Source organism: Thermobia domestica, chromosome 5, assembly GCF_964235325.1.
Source record: "Thermobia domestica chromosome 5, izTheDome1.hap1.1, whole genome shotgun sequence".
Taxonomy (NCBI): domain Eukaryota; kingdom Metazoa; phylum Arthropoda; class Insecta; order Zygentoma; family Lepismatidae; genus Thermobia; species Thermobia domestica.
This window is the reverse complement of record NC_137458.1, coordinates 173,699,111-173,725,365: the sequence shown is the minus strand read 5'-3', so window position 1 is coordinate 173,725,365 and position 26,255 is coordinate 173,699,111. Positions and strand designations below refer to the sequence as shown.

General features: G+C 36.9%; 1 protein-coding gene across 1 annotated transcript in view; it reads right to left on the bottom strand.

Moving 5' to 3' along the window:
* The window catches only part of LOC145684735 (galectin-7-like), an 84,007-nt gene that overhangs the window by 32,264 nt on the left and 25,488 nt on the right, over window positions 1–26,255 (bottom strand). Inside the window, exon 2 of the mRNA XM_081757112.1 lies at window positions 13,026–13,120. Within this exon, the coding sequence (XP_081613238.1) occupies window positions 13,026–13,120 (95 nt within the window). The remainder of the gene's footprint in view (window positions 1–13,025; window positions 13,121–26,255) is intronic.

The window sequence follows — 26,255 nt, the reverse complement described above, 5'->3', positions numbered from 1 at the left end:
GTTTACAGCATATCGTCCAAGACATTTCATTCTGGGATGCAAAGACATGCCTTGTCCGCGGTATCAACAAGAGTTGATAATAGTTCAACTTGGTGAAATTGTAGGTCGTGCATCACAAGGCCAGAATATATCTCAAATCGCCAGAGAACTTGGTTGTGATCGACGAACTGTTAACAAATGTTTGAAATTGAGTCTAGATCAGGTAGACCTAGAACAACAACTGCAGTTCAGGATAAAGCGCTGATAGAAGACGTGAGGAACAATCCTATACACCGTAGATCCGTCTTGCGGAACAAGACTGTTGAGCATAGTTGTTCCTATGAAACCATACAGCGAAAACTAAAAACAACCTTCCTGACAAGTAAATGTTCTCACCCAAGAAACAAGACTTTAGATATGGTAAATATGTTCATAAAGTGCTAACTGAGATTAGCAAAAATGCAAAATTGAGCGTAGACATCAAAGGGTATAGGAGTTAGAAGGGTCTAAATCTAACATTGTAATCTATGGACACTAAGATTTCCATCTTAGTTCGAACTTCAACAAGCCTTCTTGTTGGTCTAGTGACTAGCACATGTGCTTTCGGTGCACATAATCGCGGTGAAGAGCAAAACATTTTATGCTCAGAATGATTTACTTTCATTAATCATCCGTCTCCTTTAGCTTACCAATAGATAACCATAGAACATTAAATGAAAAAGTTTCGAACTTCTACTGTATAAAATGTGTATATACAGACAGAGTGAGAGTGGTAGGAGACAGGAATTACATAGTTAAAATGTGAGAGAGACGAAAACAAACATTCATATGCATAAAAAAATATCTTTTCAGGTAAGTGAAGGAAAAAGTGACGAGAGAGAAACGAAGCTATCTAATGGAGAAGCGCGGTATTTTTTTACGTATGAACAACGGCGCAAATCTATCTTCAACATTGGGGCAGACGGATGGGACCGTTCCCATAATTTTTTTTTTTAAAGCGATGTTCAAAATATTTATGTAGTTGAAAAAGAATGTTGTGGAGGATCAGTGGAGCAGAGTTGTCTTCAGCATTGGGAGGCGGTCAGATTTGTGGCTTATTCTGGAAGAGGGGGTAGATTAAACTCATATTACGATATATGAATTTGATTATTGAGGTGAATCTATTGTATATTATACAGCAAGGGACACCAGTTTCATATCACTTTCCTTTGTGGCAGTCGGACACATCCCAAATAACACAGTTCAAATCGGGACAGTCCCCAGTTCCAAGATTGGGGGACATGGCCTCCTCATCCCCCTGGGATTTGCGCCAGTACGTATGAATCCTCGTCCTCATGTCTCTCCTACTCTAACTGTAAAATTCTTACATTCAGGGTCTTTGCTAGAAATTCAGGAAAAATGAAATTTTTAGTTTAATGTCCTATGATTATGCCCTATAGAAATGAGTGATGATTGTGAAATAAAATGAAGAATTTCATCACCATAAACCGAACCCATGACCACGTGCTAGCCAGTATGTCCTTGAGAAGTGTTTGTAGAAGTTCGACACTATCGTGCAAAAACCATTTTCCACAGATTACAATGTTGACTTTAGATCTTTCAAACTTCTACACCCTTTGATATCTGCCACACAGATTTCGTATTTTTACAAATCTTGTTAAGTCCTTTACGAATATATAGAAGATAGATACCGTACTATATATATATATATATATATATATATATATATATATATATATATATATATATATATATATGGATATGGATATAGATAGATAGATATGGCGCTTGTTGCAGAAACAAACAATAACATGTTGGAAAACTTGAGGATGGGCTTTGAAGAATATGGGATGAAAATAAATGTTAGAAAGACAAAAGCCATGGTGATTGGAACGAAGAGGTATGTGTCAAATGTAAAAGTGGGAGGGGAGAAAATAGAACAAGTAGATAGTTTTCGATATCTGGGTAGTATTCTTAGTAATGACATGAAGTGCTAACGTGAAATAAAGGCAAGGATAGGAATGGCGAAAGTAGCCTTTCTGTTTTGTGGGACCTTGAATAAAGAGTTGAGAAAAAGACTCATAAAATGCTTCGTGTGGAGTATTGTATTGTATGGGGTGGAAACGTGGACATTACGTAAAAGTGATTAAAAACGACTGGAAGGCTTCAAAATGTGTGGAGGAGAATGGAAAGAATTAGTTGGGTCGAGAGAAAAACGAATAAGATGGTGTTAGAAATGGTGGAAGATAAAAGAACACTTTTAGATATTGTTAAAAAAAGGAAGAGCAACTGGTTGGGACATTGCCTAAGAAGAAATTGTATCATGAGAGACGTCGTAGAGGGTATGATGGCAGGAAAGAGAGAGAGGGGCAAAGGAGACTACAATTAATATATGATATAAAAACAGAAAGATCATACGTGAAGATGAAGAGGTTAGCGGGGGACCGTGGAGCATGGAAGCTTCTCAGCTGCTGCGAGTGACTTGCCAGGAAGGGCAGAATACCTATGATTATATATATGTCAAGATGTCAAGTTCCGCGATTATTAGGTGAGCACTTTCACTTGTGTGAATTCTAGTCCTGCTACGAAGACTTTCTCACAGAGGCACACAAGGCGAGCTGATTAGAATGGACACAGTGGAACATTGAGCTTCCGCAGGTAAACTGAGATCTAGCTATATGGAGTTATTTTTGTGGTAAAATCTACCAGTAGTAGTTATTTCATGACGGTGAGTACTTTTCGGACTTCTCTAACCAGATCCAGGAGATTTTGTTTATTTTTCATAAATATATATTTCATTAATAATCTGGCAAAGTATAACTTACTTTTTCGGAACATCTCTACGATGGATAATGATTTTACTAGGGAAATTTTCTCAAAAGTAACTCACCCAAATTTTATTTACGTTCTAAAAATAAATCTGCCTTTAATACTCTGACAATACTACATAACACTTTTGTCCTAAAATAAATCCCACAAAGGGTATTCTATTTTTCTGATGAGTTTTCTCTGATGATTGACTCATTTAACAACTTAGGCGTTTTTAATTATCTTTCATAAATAAACATTTCATTAATAACTCCAAAATACTGACTATGAGATAAAAACTTCCCACGAAATTATCCAGAATGGGTAATTTGCTCTTTAGGGCGAGAGTTTCTTTCAATGAGGGTTTTCTCAAATACAACTCATTTGATTTTCTTGATATTTAATAGACAAATATGTATTTTATTAATGACTTAATAATAATGGTACACATTTCACAAGAAAATGTTTCGTTAATAATTGCAGCATAACATGATTTAGTGTAAATAATAGGAGATCGGAAGTTTAGTACAGTTGGCCGTACCTTTAATGTTTTATTCAAAAATGAAATGAAATTTTTGAGTTTTACTTCCCACGATTATGCCGGCTAGGCTAAAGGAGACGGTGATGATGAGAAATGAATGAAATGGTAGAATGAAGAAAGTGGGAGGAAACGGAAGAACTCCGAGGAAACCCCCTCACATGGTGCTTTTCCGCTACAAAGTTCACTTGGTGGGAGCAGGGTTTGAACCCGAGACACCATGCACCAGAGGTGAACGTTCTACCACTGACCCACCGCGGCCCCTTAATTTTTTCTTCAAGTCATATAAAAATACAGCTTACAATTCACTCAATTTCTTAACTTCATTTATGGGAAGCTAAAAAGCTACGACCCTTTTATTCCGTATTGAATATTTTCTTCCTTTAGACAACAACGAAACGATGCATGAGTAGGTGTTGAATTGAGTCAAAAATAAGATTATATATTTATATACAGTATACACTCAACGTCCAGTCATTATCACCCGGATGCTCTGAAATTCACGGTTTATTCGTCATATTCGCAGTAGGGATGGCCATTTCCGGAAAAACAGTTTTCCGGTTTCCGGAAATCACATTTTCCTTTTCCGTTTTTCCGGAAAATTTTCCGTCTTCCGATTTTCCGGAAAATTTTCCGTCTTCCGTTTTTCCGGAAAATTTTCCGTTTCCGATTTCCCGGAAAATTTTCCGTCTTCCGTTTTTCCAGAAATTTTTCCGTCTTCCGTTTTCCGGAAAATTTTCCGTTTCCGTTTTTCGGGAAAATTTTCCGTTTCCGTTTTTCCGGAAAATTTTCCGTCTTTCCTTTCTAATTTTCCAGTTTCCGGAAGAATTATGTTCCGTTTTCCGTTTTCCCTGAAAATGTGGTCATCCCTAGTCTGTAGGAAGTTTAACCTTTTTAAGAGTTCTGGTATATTTATATACTGTGGCGTACTATCGTCTTTGACCGCTTATTTAGGTTCTATAATAGGTATTTAAGCCGGGATTTTTTTTTAATTATTTTTCAAGTCAAGGATAGACCAAAGAACACCGCAGATGCGTTTTGGAACCAGATGGTCAACTTGGCGGCGCCAAGTGGTGCGAAGGGACGTGACTTTTTTTCACGCAAATTTCAAAACTTTTTCACGCCTTTAGTTTTCAAGATATCAGATCGAAACTTGCATAAGGATTGTGTGTACCTTTGGGTATTTATCATTTTTTTTTTAGATCCCTACGTGAAACCAGGGACGGGCCCGAGGGGCGCAAGTGTTACGAAGGGGTGATTTTTTTCAGAAAAATTCCGTTTTTATTTCGATTTTTCCGGTTAAGGTTTATGATACCGACACGTGGTACCGTTGGTAAGTATGCTCTATCGTGAGGAAAACGAGGTATGAACCATGATCCTACGATAAATAGTAAGGAAGCAGTAGCTGTTTGAGTGAAAGTCTAAAATTTTGGATATCCTTAAAGGGTTAAACTTCTTGCAATCTGACGTCTTTGTTACATTTCTATCTGATAATTCATTGATAAGAGCTCTTCTTTGTTCTATTAATCTCTCAAGCATTTCATGTATGCTGTTCCACCGAGTTTTAACTTGCTGTATAAGGAAATGTACTGCCAATCCTAATAACCTTTACTGTTTTCCCAGTTCTGACGTTGCCAACGTACTATATTTAAAGTGGGAAACAATCCGACTAACAACACTTAACATTTTCTCGATTTTCTCTATTGCAAGACCCTTATTTATAGAGAGGTGTAGGGTCTGAGCAAAACAACATGCTTGCATACGGAAGTTCTCGTACCGCACTTGTGATGTTACTAGCATTGTCATAGACAATTGCATGTATTTTATCTAAAATGTTCCACTACTCTGCAACATGTGCTAAGTGCTGAGTTACGTTTAACCTTGTGTGCCTCACTTCTATTTCAATTATTTGAAGGACTGAACTTATTGAACTTAGATGGAAGCATATAGTGGGCTGTGATTGTAATATAACTTTCCGCAGCCTGCGAAGCCCAGTTATTTGTTGTCAAATCAATCGATTCCGCAGATACACTTCTTAGAAAACAAGGCCTCAATACGGCGAGTCACAGTTTGCCTGGATGGTGAGTGGTAACTTGGTTCTACTTCATTCATAAATTCAAGAAACCGAATTGCTTCAACGAAAGGCAAAGGAAGAAGATCCTTTGGTACCATATTACTTATTTTACTATGAAGCACCTCTGCTCTTGCGGAAGAACAAGGTTTAGGGTCTCTGAGATAAGACAGAATTCTTTTCTGTTTCTTACGTAGCCTACTACTATGTTCCCTTATTTGTAAAACATTTTTTCTGGGATCTTTCTGTTACTTTAGATGCATTTGAGCGTGCGCCAGGAGAAGCGATAATCTGAGATATAGAGGTAGCAGCACCTAGATTATCATCTACGTTTATGAAATAATAATAATAATAATAATAATAATAATAATAATAATAATAATAATAATAATAATAATAATAATAATAATAATAATAATAATAATAATAATAAAACACTTTGATTGCATTAGGAGTTCACAATTTAGTAACAAAACATGAATGTAGAATAACAAGTAGAGCAACCCACATTATGCTTTATTTTTTTCCAAATTATGCTTTATTATTAATTTCAATCATTGTTTTACATTAATCGTGTATAACGTATAATATTTACTATACATTAAATATTCTAAATATCTTGATCTATTTATTAATATTTTATGCAACCAGTTTCTTTCATATTTAATGAACTTTCTACCTAATGCACTGTAAAGAGAGGCTTTACTCGAGTCAGTTTTTTTTTAATCACTTGTGTGCGCCTTAGAGGTGCATATATACAGAAAGGGAAAGTAAAAGATGCCACCAAAATGTACAGAAAGTGCTCCACTTCAAGAGGTACACATAACAGTATAGTGTGGAGTTCTTATGTACTATTCATTGTTGGTGGAAGTTTTCTTCTTTTTGTCCTTTATTCTTTTCTCCACGTCAAAAGATTAGACCAAAAAGTTTACAGAAATAAAAATAAGCTTTTCATTGTTGCATTATTATGTTTTCAATGATTTTGCATTGTAAATATTGTTTCTTTAAAATATTAATACAGTATGTTAAACTTGAAGTTAAAGAGATTTTTTAAAGAATTGTGCTATATCGTTTAAATTATGCTTTATTTTCTAAAATTATGCTTTTAAAATTCTTCTGGACCCTTAGACAGCCGAAACCTTGTTCAAGGTACCAACCATATGTGTAAATAGCTATTACGCTTTTTATGCTTTGTATGCTTTTGGGTTGCTCTAATAATAAGTAAAACTTTCAAATGCATACAGAAACATAGATAATAAGTCAGCATTGAGAACTGAATTGATGTATCGATGACTAGGTGTAATCGTCCTTCAGCTTAAGAGAAATTAGCGGAAAAAGTTACGAAGAGAATTATGTTGAATAGATCATTATATGAATAGCTGGCGCTAGTTTCAAGTAGTGTTACATACTATGGTGTTTATAGTCAATAGTACCGGTATTTGGAATTCGTGACGCTTATAGTTGCAAGATGGTAACACTAGGGTAAAGTGTAAAATTGAATTACATCAGTAGAATTGAATTTATCTTAGGGTTAAAAAGTCTATGGCACAGGTCGGATGTAACTGAGTAATAAACTTACAGAAAAAAACAGTCGGGACGATAGGGCGCTCGAATCGAACATCGGCCTTCTGAATGTTAATCCTATGTTCTAACGCCTGAGCTCAGTTGGAATACGCAGTGTACTCCTGCCAATACTACTGCGTGTGGATTCTATAGAATCTAGGGCGCCGATTTCTCTAACTTTGGGGATCCATTCAGATGCAGAAGGTATATACAGTATGAGGGTTTTAAGACAACTGAATTCAAATTATGCAAAATATTGTATATTTATAAATAGAATGCGGGGTCCACATGAGCTTTGAGGGGGCTGTCCCCGGCCCCCCAGGTTCTGTGACCTTGACAGATCACCGTGGTCACGATAAGCAATGAAGAAATGGTTGGAATATAAACATACCAGTTGTATTAAAACACACTGCCAGCTCTCTTTACTGCCAGAGTTCTGCCCTCAGGTACACGCATAATCGGGGATTCCCCGAAACACACACATGATGGGAATTTCCCGGTGCAAACGAATGATCTGCAAGCCCTCACGCAAACAAAAAAAATACATGATTAAGCAAGTGTACAAATAGATGTAGGAGGAAGGAATGTTTCGTCGCTGATTTACTCAACCTTTTCTCTCCTATCCACTGTTAAATTTGAGTTGCGTTTCTATAGCACTAGATGGTGGAGAGCATTGCCTCATTTACAGGTTGTTTTCGCGTAGCATTTTTCGTTATATTTCTTAATGTAAGACGACCAATGTCATTATTCCAAATGAAGATTTTCATTTTCCGGAAAATTTTCCGTTTCCGTTTTTCCAGAAAATTTTTCGCCTTCCGATTTTCCGGAAAATTTTCCGTTTCCGATTTTCCGGAAAATTTTCCGTTTTCCGATTTTCCGGAAAATTTTCCGTTTTTCGTTTTCAATTTTCTGGTTTCCGGAAAAAATATTTTCCGTTTACCGTTTTTCCGGAAAATGTGGCCATCCCTAATTCGTAGTAAACCTTAGACAACTAAGCAAACCTAGAATTGACAGAAGACAACGGTTTATTGGCAAACAAAACATTATCATGGCTTTTTAGATTTAGTACTCTAGACTTCCTGATTAACGGTGCCCTAGCAACACGAGTTTATTCCATTCGAACTATCTCGTTCCGTTCACTTTTTTTTCACTTTTACACTGTGCCCTGGACATAATCGTCATGCCTCGGTCAGTTCGAAATGATTTTGTATACTCAACGCTTTCCTCCTGTACTTTTACGGAACTTCCCTTGAATTTCGAAGATTTTCATTTTAAAGAGGCTTGTGGAACGAAGATACTGGTATAAGGACATAAATTTCCAGGCAATACATCTGATAGTGTAACGGAAGAAGCTTCAGTTTGGGATCGTCACAACGACTTTCATCACAAAAAATTAATATATGTAATATTATAGATTATATATTTAATAAGAAATAAAAATCAAAAAAGGGAGGGAAGGAACGAAGAAGAGTTCTTGAAACTTTTACGTAAAGGTGTTTACAACAGGCAACACTGTTTTTCACCGAAACAAGGTTGACTCAATTGCTGAATGACAAAGGGGAATGTTGTTCCTCGACTTCTTTGTATTAGAATGGAAGTTACTCTTTTTCTCGCACAGTAAGTTTTTATGTTACGCGATATATCTTTAATGTGTTCATGTTAACAACTTTTCTTTCTAAACTGCATGGGTCTTATGCAGAGTCGTTCTGAACCGAGATTAGTGCCATGGTAAAGAGTTCGAATAACATATGTTTCCGCAGCAGTACAACTCTAATCATACATTAAAACGACTCTGCATAAGACTTCACGTCTAAAAGAGATTTCAACATGAGAAACACAATAAAATGTATAATGATAAAAAGTCGTGTCTATACATGAGAAAGGAAATAAGGGACGGTGATAATCGTGTAGTTAAATGAACATTTTGGAAAGGAAAATGAACACAGGCCCAGTGAAAATTGTTGGAATGCACACAAATAACCTATATTGATTAGTAATTAGTATATGAAAGAATGATTTACTGAAATTGAATGATCATATTGGTGATTTTGTTAAGAATCGACCAAAATTCGATCACTCCACGCGATTATTACTTTATGATTAACTACTTGGTCGGTGAAGGTTCGATCCTTTATACTCGATATTATAGGTTTCCTGCTTTGATTATTTTTGGGTTGGAAGTCGGACTAAAGGCCTTCAAGAGTTAGAAGTTCGTCTTGAAACAATGCGTAAGGAATTTCTGGACCATTATTCAAGGTGAGTTTAATTCCAAATTCTATGTAGTATTGCACACGTCTCTGTTTAGGGAATTTTACATCTTAAATTGTCAGGTTGTCTCATTAGTTTGAGTTTATAGAGTTGCCGTTGAAGTTTAGCTAAATCATATCCGTAGAAATAATAATCGATAATAGGTAGTTCTCAGCTCAGTTACATGTTTACAGCAATTGAGGAGAAAGGAGAAAACAAGTTCTTGTTGGAAATACCATAAAAGATGTGTAAAGGAATTTAAATTTTTTTTGATATATGGTCAATATTTTGGGTGCGAGTTTGATCCCAGCTACCTGTTGTTGAAGTGATACAGAATTATAAAAAAATAAATCAAATAGGTATTGTCTTATTTCTTAGTGATTTTTAGGATAATTACTTTTAAAAAAATCAAGATTAGGTGGGGGCAGAGCCATAGCTAGAGATTTTGGCGCCCGGGGCGAAGTAGAATTCGGCGCCAACTACACACTACTTCCACTACTGTTATGGAAATTTACAGTACAACTATTTCTAACATTTCACACCATAAACAAGAAACGAGATTTCAATACGTTAGAAACTATGTGATTTTTAAATGTTCGAAATGGCTGACAGCATTAATTTCCAATAATAATTGTAGTCACCACACAAATAGCATTTTAATTTCGATTCTTTTAATATCAGCAATTAAACGGATTGAATTTGTTAATGATAGCCTTTCTTTTATTACTCTTAAGGGTCGGTGATGTGATATTATTGTTTTAAATGTACATGCCCCAACGAAAGATAAGGATGACGATATAACAGACAGTTTTTAAGAAGAAGTATCACGGATATTCGACAAAGTCCCGCGATATCATATGAAAATTCTATTAGAGGGTTTCAATGCGAAGGCAGGGCGACAGGATATTTTCAAACCGATTATATGCGGTTCAAAATGCGAACGATATAACTACATTAAATTTCGTTCACATCAGACGGGAAGCTTCCAAAATGTTTAGAACAGAGAAACCCGATTTTTTGAAAGCTCACATTAATGAACTTAAAGTTAATAGTAAAAGAAAAAAAAAGATACGTTCAAGGGCATCTACGAATTTAAGAAAGAGTATCAACCTCGCGCGTTATATTAAAAAGAGAAGACGGAAGAAATTCTTACTGATACAGATAGCATCTTGAATAGATGGAAAGATATCTTTGACGATTTGCATAACACGCAGCCAAAAACTAATGTTCGTGGGGAAAGGGAAATGCAACCATAAATTTCAGAGAATAACCGAACAGAAGCAGAAATTGCTATAAAGAAATTAAATAAACGCATACTCATCTTCCAAAAACAGCAAGTGGCCTAAGATCTTATCTGTTTCTCTGTGTGTCGGTAACTGACTGTCTGTCACTAACATAGTTCATGCTCCACTGCCCCAGTCTCATAAATTTACAAAGGGTGTTCAAAAAGTTTTGCACAGTGGTCTCTATTTTTTTTATTTGTTGCAAGAGGAGAATGAACTTTTTTGCGAACATACTTGGAACATTTAGCTATACACTGAACCTACTCAATGTAGCCTCCATCAGCTGTGACGCATCTGGTCCAACGTTCTTTCCATGATGTAAATGCACTTTGGTAAAATTCTGGGGATTGACTTTTACACCATTGCTTGACACAGGAAATAAGGTCTTTCTCACTATCAAATGTTTTACCGTGCAGATGGGCCTTCAGACGTGTTTTGCTCTCAGTTTCGGACAAAAACAACCATGTTTCATCCTGGGTAATGACGCCGTCAAAGCACTGTTTCTACTCTTCAGTAAAGGTCGTCATGGGACCCTTGCACACATTCTTCCTCATCTTTTTCATTTCTCTTGTCAACAATCTAGGTACCCAACGTGCACAGATTTTTCTGTACCCTAGTGACTGTACCACTGATACCATACTACCCAATGACAAACCAGTCATTTCAGCAAGCTGTCGTGTCGTCACACATCTGTCATTTTGGATGATTTGAAATGGTCTCCTGATTCACATCACTCACTACCATCGATGGTCTACCGCATCGTGGATTGTCCAGTAGATTGAAATTACCTTCTTTAAACCTCTACAACCACCGCTGGATACTGCTGCGATCCAATGTGTTCTCCTCATAAACAGGGAGCAACTTCCTGTGAATCGATGAGGCAGAGTCATCGCCCGTCTTGAAGAGGAACTCCATCACCGACCGTTGTCGCAACCTGGCATCTACTTCACGGTCCATTATCGCTTACCTGTAAATAAAAGAAAATTCTTTTATATACCAACTTATAGCTAAATGTTCCAAGTATGTTCACAAAAAAAAAAAAAAAAAATCATTCTCTTCCTGCAAGAAATAAAAAATTAGACCACTGTGCAAAACATTTTGAACACCCTTTGTGCTTACAGAAAAGAAACAATTGTTTCCGAAAAATATAAATATATTGTAGTTACTTATCCGAAATGTAACGCAAACTAGGTATGCTACTTAAATTTTTTGTAAGGCGTTACCATTACAGTTACTTTGGAAAAATGTAACGCTTTACTAGGAAACGTTACTTAAAAAGTAACGCTTCCGTTACGTTACTTCCCAAGACTGGTAATGAGCATGTGTCATAATAGCCCTACCACTATCTCATAATAGACCCAAGTGTGGGCCTATTATGATTACTGTTTTTACTTTTTTTTTTAATGCAGATCCCCTTTTGAAGTATGTCATTTAGGTGATAGAATCTAATAAAAGTCTCAATTTACTATATTCTTACATTTTTTTTTGTCTTTTTGGCATTAATAATACAGGTGTTATGGCAAAAGTTTTTTTTATTAGTTTTCTCAAAATAGCCCCACGTGACCCTATGTAGTGAAATAATGTATTATACACAGAAGGAATTATAATATTATTAATAAATAGCATTCCAAACGAAAGAGACAGACTCCAAACAAAAGAGATTAATCCTAAAATGCAAGAATTTCCCGTGCGTGAACTGAACAGCTCTTCACAGGCTTATAAACTGTCGTCTTCTAGTTGAAATGTTTCGTGTAAACGAAATTACATCTGTCTAAACGTTGGTGACACCAGCAATAGTATTGGACCGGACCTAATTGAGTTGGCCATAGCAGTAAGGGGGAATTACTTTCGCTGTTGATTGCACATTATAGGAAGGACCATCACTTTACAACAGCAATTCATTTGCCTTCCCATAGACTGATTAACCCTGTCTTCTTTTTCTTATTTTGCATATTATTAACATCGACATTACTCACTTTGGCCAAATTATCTTCAATACTTTGTGTAAGACATTGTATGCGTGGCTGTGTGGCTTAAAGAAAAAGGGGCAGAGAAATTGAGTACATGGTAATCCCTATCTTTGGCCTCTGCAAGTGAAACCTATGAATATACCAGCACACTTCACTGTCAATTGGTTGACAATAGTTGTAGCATCTTGACCGACTGACCGTTCTTGTGCACTCATACTCCCAGTCAGGTAAAATATTGGAAGCTGGGTGCTGATCCTTGGTCTATACAAATTTTCCAGAAATAAAATTAATCATAAGTGTGAATAAATTTCTTTTTGTATCACCAGAGATCAAAATATTCTCTATATACAACAGCAACTTCAGGATTTTCGTTATTTCATATTATATGGTAGCATAAAAGATCAGAACCTTATTTCCTTCTTGAACTTATCATAAAAGAGCTTGAACTTATCATAAAAGAGCTACGTGATTCTTGAACTTATCATAAAAGAGCTACGTGATTCTTGAACTTATCATAAAAGAGCTACGTGATTTATCTATGAAAACAGTAGAAGAGAGCTATATACTGCTTAGAAGAGGGCTGAGTTTTCCCCTGGATTCTAATTAATCTCCCTGGACTGATCCTGTTTTGAACGACTGCTACTATTGGGAAGTTTGACATCTGCAATTGAGAATAGAAATACGTTAGTGCCTAGAAAACAACTTTCATATACATAATTATTTTAATATCTAAAAATCTTATTATCTTAAACATAGGAATAGAATAATATAGAATTAGTTTCACATTATATTTAAGTTGTAGAATGGTTAAGTCACTGAAGGAGGTCCACCCAGCAAGAGAGTTCGTCTGTTGCGTGTTTATTAAACTTGTTTGCAAGTGAATGTTTATAAGTAATCTTTATTAAATAATCTTTTTTTAAAAAATAAACAATGACAAAATATTAAAACAATTGTTTTTTTTACTGAATACCCACAACATCGCGACACACTTGTTTTCTTTTTTAATTAACAATTACATAAATTTAACTTCTATAAAGTGGTGACTCTATATGGTACTGAGGATTGTTGGTGCTGTTTGAGATGTTGACTGATACACTCTGTCTCAAAATTTATTTTAAATAATTATTAAATGCTCCATATGATGTTTAAATTTCTTGACACCTTATGGGACTGCGCAACACATCGATTGACATAACTGTTTAAGATTACCACTGGTTTGCGAGCTGCTGTTGCTGGTACGTATGACTTGTGATGATATTTATAATTAATATGCTTTGATGGTATAGTTCGCGGCATAGAAAATGTTACAAAAAGTTTAAATTAGTAACGAACTCTTGCGCCGCGTGCTTATACATTCAGAAACACACAGTTCCATCGACTCTCTGCTTCTGCTATTCAGTCCAACTCGCCCTCCTTGTCTAAAGCAGTCTGTGTGATGTAAGATACTCTTTCCATTCAGACGAAAAAAAAAGAACCATGTTTACAAGCTTTCAAGCTCTAAAAAACATGTTTTTTATTCTTCGTTCTGAAACGCGTTTGTAGACCCGGAATGAAAACTTGCCATAAAATGTTCCTACAATTTCATGAACGCGTTTATTTGCATTCTTTCCATTCTTCAAGGACTATATATCAGATCAAGCTAGGGAGGCGCTTCTTGTGAAATCTATGAAAATTGTCAATGCCGGCAGTAGGTTTTGTGCTTTTCAAAGTCTGTAATGCGGGCACAGAGTTCTAAAAACTAAAATTATTATGATTATTATGAGTTTTATTAAATGATTAATTTCATTTTTTTTAATAATTGAAAGAAAATGTTCGTGGGGCGTTTTTGGTGAGGATAGGAGGGTGTAATTCCTCCTCCCTTTACTGTGATAAACATATGTTATTTGATCAAATGTATAGTAAAACTCTGATATAAAAAGTGAAACTTATATGTAGGTGGAGAATCCCCCTCCCGAACAAAGTCTTAATGATGCTGCTTTTAGCATCAAACCTATAGAGTTACAATAGCACATGTAAGGGCGCTTACATTTGGTTTCAGAGTCGAAGATTTCATCTCAAGCCATGTACGTTCATATTGGACGACATAGAGAGAGAGAGAGAGAGAGACAGAGACAGAGAGATTCAAATATGGAGACAGGGAAGGATCATTTACATGTGTAAGTAGAATTGAAAAAAATGATCGGGCAGCATTAATATTATGACGAAATTTGTGATTTTGTGAAGCAGAAGAAGGAAGATTTCCAAACTGCGATAATCACATAAGAGAGTTGTCGAATTAAGGTGGAGAACTCGTTTTAGAGCATCAGATGATTACGAAATGAGAGAAAGATCTTAATATCAGCGTAAGAATTTTAAATCTTTAGCATTCGAGACAGGGTTCGAACCACCAACCTTTTAAAAATCGAACCATGATTTTACACTTTCAGCTACGAAGAACCCTACGCAGCCATTCATATACATGTCCATTTAGTGAAAGGGCATAAGCAAATATTTCCTAGTCCGTGGGATTTTGAATGAAGAAATACTGAGACTAATCGCGATGTATCTGTAATGAAGTATATAATCAGGTGCTATCATGTGTTTTGCCTGATTCCACTGCAGATGGGCTGTATGACGTCATAATTTCAACATGGCCGCCAGAATACATACTAATATCTTTCTTCGTCTGTAACTGGTTTAGTTAAGTCTATGCAAATTTTGTAAATATTTTTGGTTCGGAATGAAAAAACGAGAAAAATTCATATATATATATATATATATATATATATATATATATATATATATATATATATATATATATATATATATTAATCTCTTACTGTTTCAGAGATATAGTCATAGTTTTCAGTTTTGTCAGTTGTTTTTCATTCAATAGCAAGGGCATATATCTATATGTTCCACTCTAGGGGATATTGAAAGACGAAATATTATGAGTACTCGCGATATATTTGTAATGAATCATATAATTACCTACTACAGAGGTTGTTCAGTCTACATTTGGCCAATGTCGACTTAACTAAAAATTTAGAAGAATTCATGGTGCCAGGTCCGTAAGTGCTCAATGTGTTTCCCTTGGTTCCTAGCAATAGCCCGACAGCGTAATTTCCACTGTAATAGGCTTCTCTGAAGAACTGGGAGTGGGATCTTGTCCCATTTCCTTTGCACAGCTTTCCAAAGTCTTTCCACAGTTGTCACACGCCGTTTTCCCAAAGCCCGCTTCAGCAATCCAAATCTACAATAGTCCATAGGACTTGCATCTGGAGATTTAACAGGTACCTCTTTGAAAGGTATCACCTGTATACCACTTGCCTCCTCCATCTCCCTGTAGAATGCGAGGGACGATCGTGAGGTATGTGATGAGGCCTTGTTCATGTGAATGCGCACCAGATTGGCATCATTTCTGTACATTGTTGGAATCTCATGCTCGTAGATCGGCCGCACGATCAGCTCCTGAAAATACTGCGAATTTATTTTGAAGTTCTTCGCCACCCTACGAAACTTCAGTTTACCTCGATAACAGTAGCCAGTAATGACCATGAACCCTTTTGGGAAGGATTCTTTACAGACACGGACCCACTTTCTGAAGCTCTTGGCGCCTTTCTCTCGGTACATGATGGCTCTCGGTTTGCCGTAGTAGAAAAGGTAAATCCATGCTTCACCAGCGTTACGACGTACATCCACCTTTGTTTTGCCAGATGCCGTTCATACAGCTTACGGGCGTTACATTTCGTTCCTTTTGGTGGGTATCCATGAGAAGATGGCCGCGAGCTTTCATGATTTTTTCCAGCTTGAGTTTATGGTGTAACTTCCGGCTCAGTCCCCAAAGACACGTCAAGACGATTAGCCATACACCTTTGTGTTGGCGGATTTTCTTGCATTGCCATTTTGCGAAGTTTCCTCTGCATGCTGGAGGTGACTTTGGTGCATTCCCCCTTCCTAGGCAACTTCGTTGATGATCCAAATGGTGGAGCTTCGTTGCCCTTCTACTTTTTAATAACATTTTTTATTCCACTTAAACTGATGTTGCAACCATTCTTCTTGCACTGTTTTCTAATGACAGAAACACTAAAGTGGGCGTCACAAACAGCCGTAACATAGGCTTTCCGAAACCGGCTTAGTTTTGGCGGCATTTTGGTCACAGAGCGGAAACCCACACACTTGGAAGCAAATTTAACACAACATTCAGAACAAGGGTCCTCTTTTGTGCGTTATTGTCTTCCGCGCGGAAAAACAACTCCGTTCCCAGGAAGCCACTGCACAACAGTGCAGGACGCCACGAGCCAGGTCGGGTGAGTCCATTCTGCCCGGGAGTGGGAAGGAACGAAATCGGCCAAACGTAGGCTGAACAGCCTCTGTAAAAGGTGTTTTTCCTAATTCCATTGCAGACGAGGTGTATGATGTCATAATTTCAACATGGCTGCCAGAATACATACTAATAAATGTTTTCGCCTGTAACTCGTTTATAGTTAATTCTATGCAAATTTGTAAATAACATTTTGGTTCGAAATGAAAACAGGTAGAGAAAAGCTCATAATTTTTTTTATATCTCTTAGCGTTTCAGAGGTATAGTCATAGTTTTAAGTTTCCTCAATTGTTTTCCATTCATATATATAAAACATTTCTACCAAAGCTACGGGCGGAGCTAAATTCTGTAATGTGTACAAAAGGAAATATGTTATTGGTTTGAGTGTTACTCATGTTATGCAACTCGTTTCGAAACTAACGAGAGCGAGGTTGCCGATTTAAAAGGATAATTTCTGACACTGAGAAATTTTTGAAGGGCTTTGTTCCCCCTTTCTGGGCTTTTCCTTAGCCCTTATTCAACCCAGTTACACCAAATTTGGTAAGTAGCCTTTTAAGACCCTACAAATGTTGAAACCGGTCGTGTGAAATATACAGGATGTTTTAAGTTTTTGTATTTTTTCAACGGCAATCAATCTGTTTTCCGCGTTATTTCTCCGCGCCTATTTGAATCGATTTACACCAAATTTTTCGAATGATTTTGTATGAGTATCTAGTTGTGGCCCCCAGAACTTGAGACAGATCGGAGGAGATCTGTCTCAGTTGTTGTTGCTAGAATAACACAGTTATAGCGATTTTGTTAAATTTGCAACTCTCCTCCCCTTCCCCCAAGCGATATATACATATATAAACCAGCCGGTCTTCCCACGACAAATGCACGAATTCTATAAGATTTCAAAATTTACGATGTAATAATTTACCAGTTAGAGTTACAGCATCAGGAGTGTCATTATACACCTCAGCGACCACAACATCTATGGATTCGACAGGGTCGTTTTCGATTATTTTGACATGTCACATCCTCCCTCCACCCTCCTTCGTAGAAATCGTTCTCGCTGCATTAACCTATATTTTGGAGGGTGAATATTATAGTACCACTGCAGAGGGCATCTTCAGTGACTCCCTCTTTCTTGGCCGGTGAGTGCCAGGGTTGATATGGAGATGTAGAGAGCTGGTTGGCTATGTAGGTCATGAATACGTTGGTTCTCGATGTCGCAAATTAAGGTGTATTTGAAGAGGAGTCGAAAACTTGATCGACGTTCCCGACAATGTTGTAGTCACTTCTCGGTCACCGTGTGCCACTGAAGAGACTTTGTGGGGATCTTTGGATCTATCCTCATCTCCTTACTCTGTTGCGTAATTCTATGCCACACATTACCCATGAAACCACAGAGATCCAGTAATATCCCCACAAGAAGTGACGAGAACCGGCCCAACCGCACGGATTGCTTACTTGTGGGGGCGCGTATCTCCGGTGACCGACGGGCCCCTCAGGTATTGTGGGTATGGGGACAACAGGAAGACCTGCTAGTTTCCGAATATGCAAACCCCAATGTCACATTTGGAGTTGTTCCAGTGCCAGGGCTATAAACAGTGAGACACTGCTGATCGCTCTCTGCTATTTCAGCCTATGTGTCAGCTGAGCTTGTTTTGTGTGTGTGTGTGAGTATGCATGTCAGGGAAGAAACTGAACCGTGCCTCCCCCATAACACACTCCTAGCTACGGGCCTGCTGGATATCACAAATAAGCCTAAAAATGGATTCCAACTGGAACCAAACCAAGCTCAGCTGACACATTGGTCAAAATAGCCGAGAGCGATTAGCAGTGTTTGGCTGTTTTGAACTCTGACACTGGAACAATTTTAAATGTGACACCGGGATCTGCATATTTGGAAACTAGCGTGTCTTCCCGTTGTCCCCATATGCACAATGCCCGAGAGGCCCGTCGGTCACAGGAGATATGTGCCCCCATAAGTAAACAATCTGCTTTTGGGCCTGCTCTCGTCACTTCTTGTGGAGATCCTGCTGATCTCTGTGGTTTCATGGGTAGTGTGCGGCCATATAGAATGATGCAACGGAATCAAGAGATGAGGATAGATCCAGAGATATCTATTGGATGTCTCTCGGTGATCCGAGAAATGACTATATCACAGTCGGGACCGTCGATATGTTTCTTGACTCCTGTTCGAACACACCTCACTTTGGGACATCGAAACCAACATATTCGTGACTTGCCGAGATTAAAGGTTCTCTACATACCCATGTCGACCCTGGTACCCATCAGTCAAAAAAGTAGGAAGTCAACAATGCATTGGGTAGACATGCCCTTTACCAATGACAACACTGAAAATTACTTGCTGGGTTATTTATTACTTACCGGTGGTTGTCTTTACATGTAATATTCTAAGAAGATTGGAAATCTCTACGTTTTTCATGTTTCAATTATAACCTTTTAACATATATTCTTTTTAATTTTATAATTAACAGGTGAAAATATTAGGTAGAGGAAACTTCATAGGTCATCCTCCAAGTCCAAGTGTTCGTGAAAAAAGATGCCTTTATTCTTGAAGAACTCGGTAATATGAAGAGCTAACAATGCCTGAACTTTTGTTGATCCTATACTAGAATAAGCGAGATTGAAATCAATAAATCGTTTATTAGCACCAAATCAAATGACAAACATAGTCTTTCGAAAAATGTTGCGACCACTACAGTGAAAGGATAAAAAGTCTGTATCTGGTGAATATATGAGCAGGGTAGTAGAACGACGTGAGAATGTAGAATGATTTTGATATCAAGTTCCTCTTGAGTATTTTGAAGTTCTCTAACATCATTTCCATCTCATGACCTTGCCTCATTTCTCCAACTCTCCATTTCTCATCAGTTTTTGTTTAATCTTTTGTGAATGCAATATGGCTTATTAGTGAGAAATGACGTTAGTGCATCTTTAGTTTTTGAATGAGACAAGAGAGATCTTATTGGCGATCTTTGGATATTGGCAGAATTTGTAATTTTCTACTCAACAGTCATTTCTTTCCAAGAAAACGGAAAAGAACAGCAATTTATTTTGAAAGAAAAACAACTAAGAAAACTTAAAAATATAACTATATTTCTGAAACAGTAAGAGATAAAAAGAAGTTTAATGAATTTTTCTCTAGCGTTTTCATTCCGAACCGAAAATGTTATTTACAAAAATTGCAAAGAATTAACTAAGTATAAATAAGTAACTTTATACTTAGGGCGAAAAAAGATATTAGTATGTATTCTAGCAGCCATGTTGAAATTATGACGTCATACACCCCGTCTGCAATGGAATCAGGCAAAACACTTTTTAGTAAATAATTATATGATTCATTACAAATATATCGCGAGTACTCATAATATTTCGTCTTTCAATATCTCCTCGAGGTGGAACATATTGATATATGCCCTTGCTATTGAATGAAAAGCAACTGAGAAAACTGAAAACTATGACTATATCTCTGAAACGGTAAGATATAAAAAATATATATAATGATTTTTTTTTCGTTTTTTCATTCCGAACCAAAAATGTTATGTACAAAATTTGCATAGAATTAACCATAAACGACTTACAGGCGAAAATATATTAGTATGTATTTTGGCGGCCATGTTGAAATTATGACGTCACACACCCCGTCTGCAATGGAATCAGGCGAAACACCTGCTAGCACATGATTATATGCTTCATTTCAAATACATCGCGACATGTCTCAATATTTCTTCATTCAAAATCCCACGGGATTATATATGCCCTTGAACTACTTAGCTATGTTGAGAATCTAATATAATGGAATATTCCGAAAGTTGACTCGGTGGACGTAGTAAAAGATTGTTAGTACTGTGTTAATTGTATTGTATTTGATATAACCGTCTGAATAAAATAGTTCCAAATACTCAGACATAAATCACCCTTTGCGAAGCTCTAGCCAGGCCAATTTCGTGAAGGGAGGGGGGGGTCTGTGCCATGAAATACTGTGGTCATCATAAAAAGGAGCTCGATCACTCTAAACTATTTTACTGGAACATATATTGGTTCGTTTAGCCAGGATTTTGTAAGGGGGGGGGGGAGTAGCATGAAATTCTGAAGGCCCAGGAGCTCGATCAATCTAAACTACTTTACTATCAACATATATTGGTTTGTTAGGACAATAAAATGTTGTCAAGTATTTTAATAACAAACTATGAAGAAATTTCGAGCAAAATAATAAAAAAAAGTATGGAAAAAGATTTTGCAATATTTACGTCCTTCTCCTGTTTATTTAAATATAACAATTTTCCTTTCGTTATACCTCAATTGTTATAAAAAGAGTTTGTTTGTGTGTTTGTCTATTTGTCTGTCTGTGTGAGGCCTGGGGACCAGACGAGTGGACCGAGAGTTATCAAATTTTAGTCAAGGGTGCCATCCCCAGGCCCCAGATCAAGACGAAGCGTTTTTTCTTAAATTTCGAAACACTGGGGTCTCAGGGGGCGTTTACCGGAACCGGCTTGGGAACCAGACAAATTGACCGTAAGTTACCAAATTTTAGACACGAATACCTTGGTCCAGGCTCCAGACCAGAATTAAACGTTTTTGTCGAAATTCGAACCAGGGGGATCTCAGGGGGGCCTTTACCGGGACATGTAAAAGTAGTAGAAAATGACCGACATTATTTATTTATTTAACAATCACCAGATACAGCTCAGAGGCCATTTTACATGAATATCCAACAACATTAACAATAGAAAGGATTTGGGAAGGTATCGGCCAGGGCCTGTTTATAGGTGCCATCCCGGCATTTGCCTGGTAGGACTGAGGGAAACCCTGGAAAACCTCAGTCAGGATGGTAGGCAGCGGGATTCGAAGCCACGACCTCCCGAATGCGAAGCCAATGCTCTACCACTTGAGCTATTAGTGTCGAATTCATATTTTCGCGGTCGCTGAAATCAATGGTGAAACTCCAGTCGCATTAACTTCCAAATTCACGCTATTCGGCTCCGAGCCGGGGGTCACCGGAGGAGGGTGAGATACCAAGACATATAAAAGTAATCCAAAATGACCGATATTAGTGCCAAATCCATAGTTTTCGCGGTCGTTGAAATCAGCGGTGACACTTCCATTAACGATGACTTGCAAGTATGCGGGCCGGGAGTCAGCGGGGGGTGGATACCGAGACATGTAAAAAATAGCCCAAAATGACCGATATTAGTATCAAATCCATAGTTTTCGCGGTCTCTGAGATCAATGGTGATACTCCCACAGGCGTTGACTTCCAAATACAGCCCCTGTGCGAAGCATGTGTATATTCAACTAGTTTTACAATATATGCGTTCCTTTCTCTCTTGAATCAAATGCTCACAGAACTTTCTTTCAACATAATTTTTTGTTTTTATTATTCCGTCAACTACTGTCGATTCCAAATGGCAGGTTAAAGGAGCAACAGAAAATTGTCCTTGAAATAACATGTTTGATACTGCAAGGATGCGATGACGAAAAGTTATGATTAAAAATGTCCACGCTGTTACACAACGGCACTTATGCTTTCGAAAGCTTGAAATCTCCCTGACTAGTAGCAGGAATTCTGAGAATTCCATAACTTTTCTTGAAATTTCAAATTCCCTGATTCTTCCAGAATACCTCGCTTACCTCGCCACCATATTGCAAGTAATACAAATCTCCTCATAAGAAAGAGTAAGCAAAAGGTTCCTGTAGTTTTCTTTTTAATTTTTAACGCTGATCCTTCTTCTTGTCATTTCATTTTGTTTTATCCTTCCTTATTTTTTTCATTTCTGGTCTCGAAGGGGGGATCCGGACCCCCTGACCCCCCCTTGGCTACGTGCCTGCTCTAGCGAAACGTGAAACCAACTGTCGTAAATATTTTAGACTTTTGAAAAGAACAAGTTAAAAAATTAATGGAAATGCGAATAAGAGTGTAACAATAACTTTTAAAACAGCGCGTTTACATGATTTTCTGTTAGAGAAATGGTTATTGTAAGGGAATCGTACGTGGGTCGTCCTATATTCGAATACCATCCGTTTTTATTGTTTTTTTTCTTTTACCTACGCTCATACTGTGCATTGCAGAAGTTCAATTTTGAATTAAATGTAGTTGCAGTTAGTTTAAGCTTAAATTATTTTCAAATATAAGGTTTGTCGGTACTTGCGATATTCCAAATTTGATATTAAATTTTGCAACGTTAATTTAACTTAATTCCCCACGTCATATCATGATGAAGTTTTGCAGAACGACGACAGTGGGGCGGTAATACAATATTGCATTGTTGCTGTAATATATTTATCTATCATTAGACCTTTTTGATTCAGAAAAAAAAAAAACTACAGCAGACCATACGATGCAACAAGGACTCCTACAGTTATTTCAAACTAATTTATTGGGAAAACTTGTCAGATGTGTTTTCTTCTTTTAAATATAATAAGACACATTGGAATGGTATATAGTGTAGAAAAAACTAACATTAATTGAAATACTTAATGATACAATATTTCGAAACTATGCATTCACACGCTTGTTTTGTTATTTTGATTTCCATTCGTAAACGAACGTATACATATGTAAAAAAACATTTCCATATGTAAAGGAAGAATGAAAAACATCGAATATAATTCTCGTATGCGTAGTAAATAAAATGCAAAGGAGAACAGAAAACAGCGTTTGCAATGTATATGAATGTCACTATCTTGGAAAGGAAGTTATATTTCGTTAGAAGGAACTCGCCTAGAGTGGTTATGTTAGCTCTGTGATAAACCGTTGGAGTTCAAATCGGAAGGTCGTAAGTCGATTCCCATTTGGGTTAATTCTTTTTTGTATGAAATTCTATTTTCCACAATGCATGAAAAATTACATTAAAATACAACTTATATATATATATATATATATATATATATATATATATATATATATATATATATATATATATTCATATAATCATTGCAGAACATAAGTAAATATTGTTTAAAATATTATATCTGAGGTAGGTGTTCACAGAACGTCGGTGTAATACCGGGTGTCCCAAAAGTCACCGAACTCGATGTTTAAGACCGTATAACTGAAAAACTAAATGGAATGAGAAGGAACGCTCTTTGCAACAGAAAACCCTATATATTGAGAAAATTTTCAGATACAAACATGTTTCCTGCAATGCATGATTTAATAATGAACATTAAAAATGTTGCCAAAGTCGGGAAAAATGCAAATCGATTATAGTGAGTCGCAGAAGCCATGCCCGTAAATTTTTCATTTCTCAATACTACCGAACAATCTGGATGTCCATATATTGAATTTGAGAGAAAAAGTACTTGATGAAGTCTTGCAAACATTGCACACATGTATTATTGAACTACTCACAAAGTCCATATTTTTACAATAACATAAACCACGCTGGCAACACTGCTGCTGTCAGGTGTCACTGACAGATGGGTTTGACCTCTAGCTAGCAAACTAAGGTACTTTCAATGAAAAAGGAGTAAGTTGATGCAATATTTCCAAACAGGAAAAATCTGGTTACGTACATACCCTTGCAACCCTGAAACGTAGCGATTAGTTCCTCACTTTTTTTTCATGTGCTTAGAATAGTTCCTATTCAGTTAGCTATTTGTTATTTGATAGGTGATGGTGTCCACTTGTGCTGAAGTGCTTTGTTTTTCAAAATGAAATTCTCTACGCAGGAAAGAGTTTATATTGTGGAACAATACTTCCGAACAGTGTCATATTCTGGTGTAACAGAAACATTTAGTGTAAAGTTCCCAAATCTCCTTTGCTACAGAAGTCAATCATTTTTACCTTAGTTCAAAGGTTTCGCGAAACTGGATCAGTAGTAGACAGGTTACGTTCAAGACGGCCTTCTGTTTTGGTGGCTGACGTTATGCATCCTGTTGAACAAAGAATTGTGACATCACCGAAGAAGTCAGTTAGAAAGCTCGCCTCAGAGTGTGATTTACACAAGTCAACTGCTCATAGGGCTGTACGGAAATTGAAATTTTATCCACATACAGTTCAAATTGTGTATGAATTGAAAGAGTTGGATTTTGAATCACGGTTGCGTTATTGTCGTTGGTTCCAATCATTAATCAGAAGAAGTGGTGTCAATGTTCTGAATATCGTTTTTTTTTTTTTTTTTTTTTTTTTGACGAAGCTTGGTTTTAATTAGAAGGCTATGTAAACAGCCAGAATTGGAGGTTCTGGGTCACAGAAAACCCACACCAGTTGTATGAACAGCCCTTGCACTCCCAAAAAATCGGGGTGTGGTGCGCAATATCAAGGCGTCGTATTTTCGGACTGTTATTCTTGGAGACAACAGTGGATACTGCTGTGTACGGGGATCTCATTATGCAATTCGTTGCTCTCTTGGAAGAAGATGAACATGATGCTTGGTTGTAACAAGATGGAGCCACTTTTCACATATCCAACGATTCACTTCGTATGTTGTGCCAAGTTTTTGGCGATCGTCTGATTTCTAAAGATTTATGGTCCAGTCGCTCTCCAGATTTCACATCTGCTGACTTTTTCCTGTGGGATTACTTAAAGGGGAAAGAATACCAAATAAACCCAGGACTTTGGAAGATCTGAAAAGAAACATTACACAGGAAATTGGGAATATTGGTGCTGTAATCCTCAGAAAGGTGTCCGAAAATATGATAAAACGTAGAAACATCTGTATCCAAGAAAATGGTGGAAACTTTGAAAACTTACTTTGGACATTTCATGTCATTTGTCAATTTCAGGGTTGCAAGGTGTATGTACGTTATCAGATTTTTCCTAAAAAGAATCAACTTTCTCCTTTTTCATTAAAAGTACCTTAGTGTGCTAGCTAGAGGTCAAACTCATCTGTCAGTGACACTTGACAGCAGCAGTGTTGCCAGCATGGTTTATATTATTGTAAAAATATGGATTTTGTGAATAGCACACGTGTGCAATCAAATATATATAAGAAATTCTAAGTGGAGGACTACTGTCCTCCACGCGACCAACAGTGTTACGGATGTTCACACTACCACTGCAGTGTTAAAAGTTAACTCTATCATTTATACAGAAATTCAACTAAGAGCTCGTTTGATATTTATCAAACTCTTATCTACCCTATTATGCTTCCAGTCACTGAGAAACAGCACTGCATGTTGGCTAAGCTAGACTGAAGATTCTCTAAATTAACACTTAATACATCGTTCTTTTTTAATACCAAAACGTTTTGTTTCCAGATAAAACTGTAATGTATTTATTTACTTATTTATTTTCAACTCAACCAGTCTAATTTATATAACCTCAAAAAATAGCTGGTAAGATCAGCTTCTTTAATGCTTTACTTTAAAGAGAACAACGCTTCTAATTAAAAAATAATTACAATATTATTTATTTCCTACTACTTTGTTAAGATATGATCTAAATTTATGTTCTAAGACATTCAAGTGCAAAACTAAGTTCTAATTTGAGTTCACCGGTATAGCTGTGTCTTTCTTATCTCGACCCATTGTTGAACTA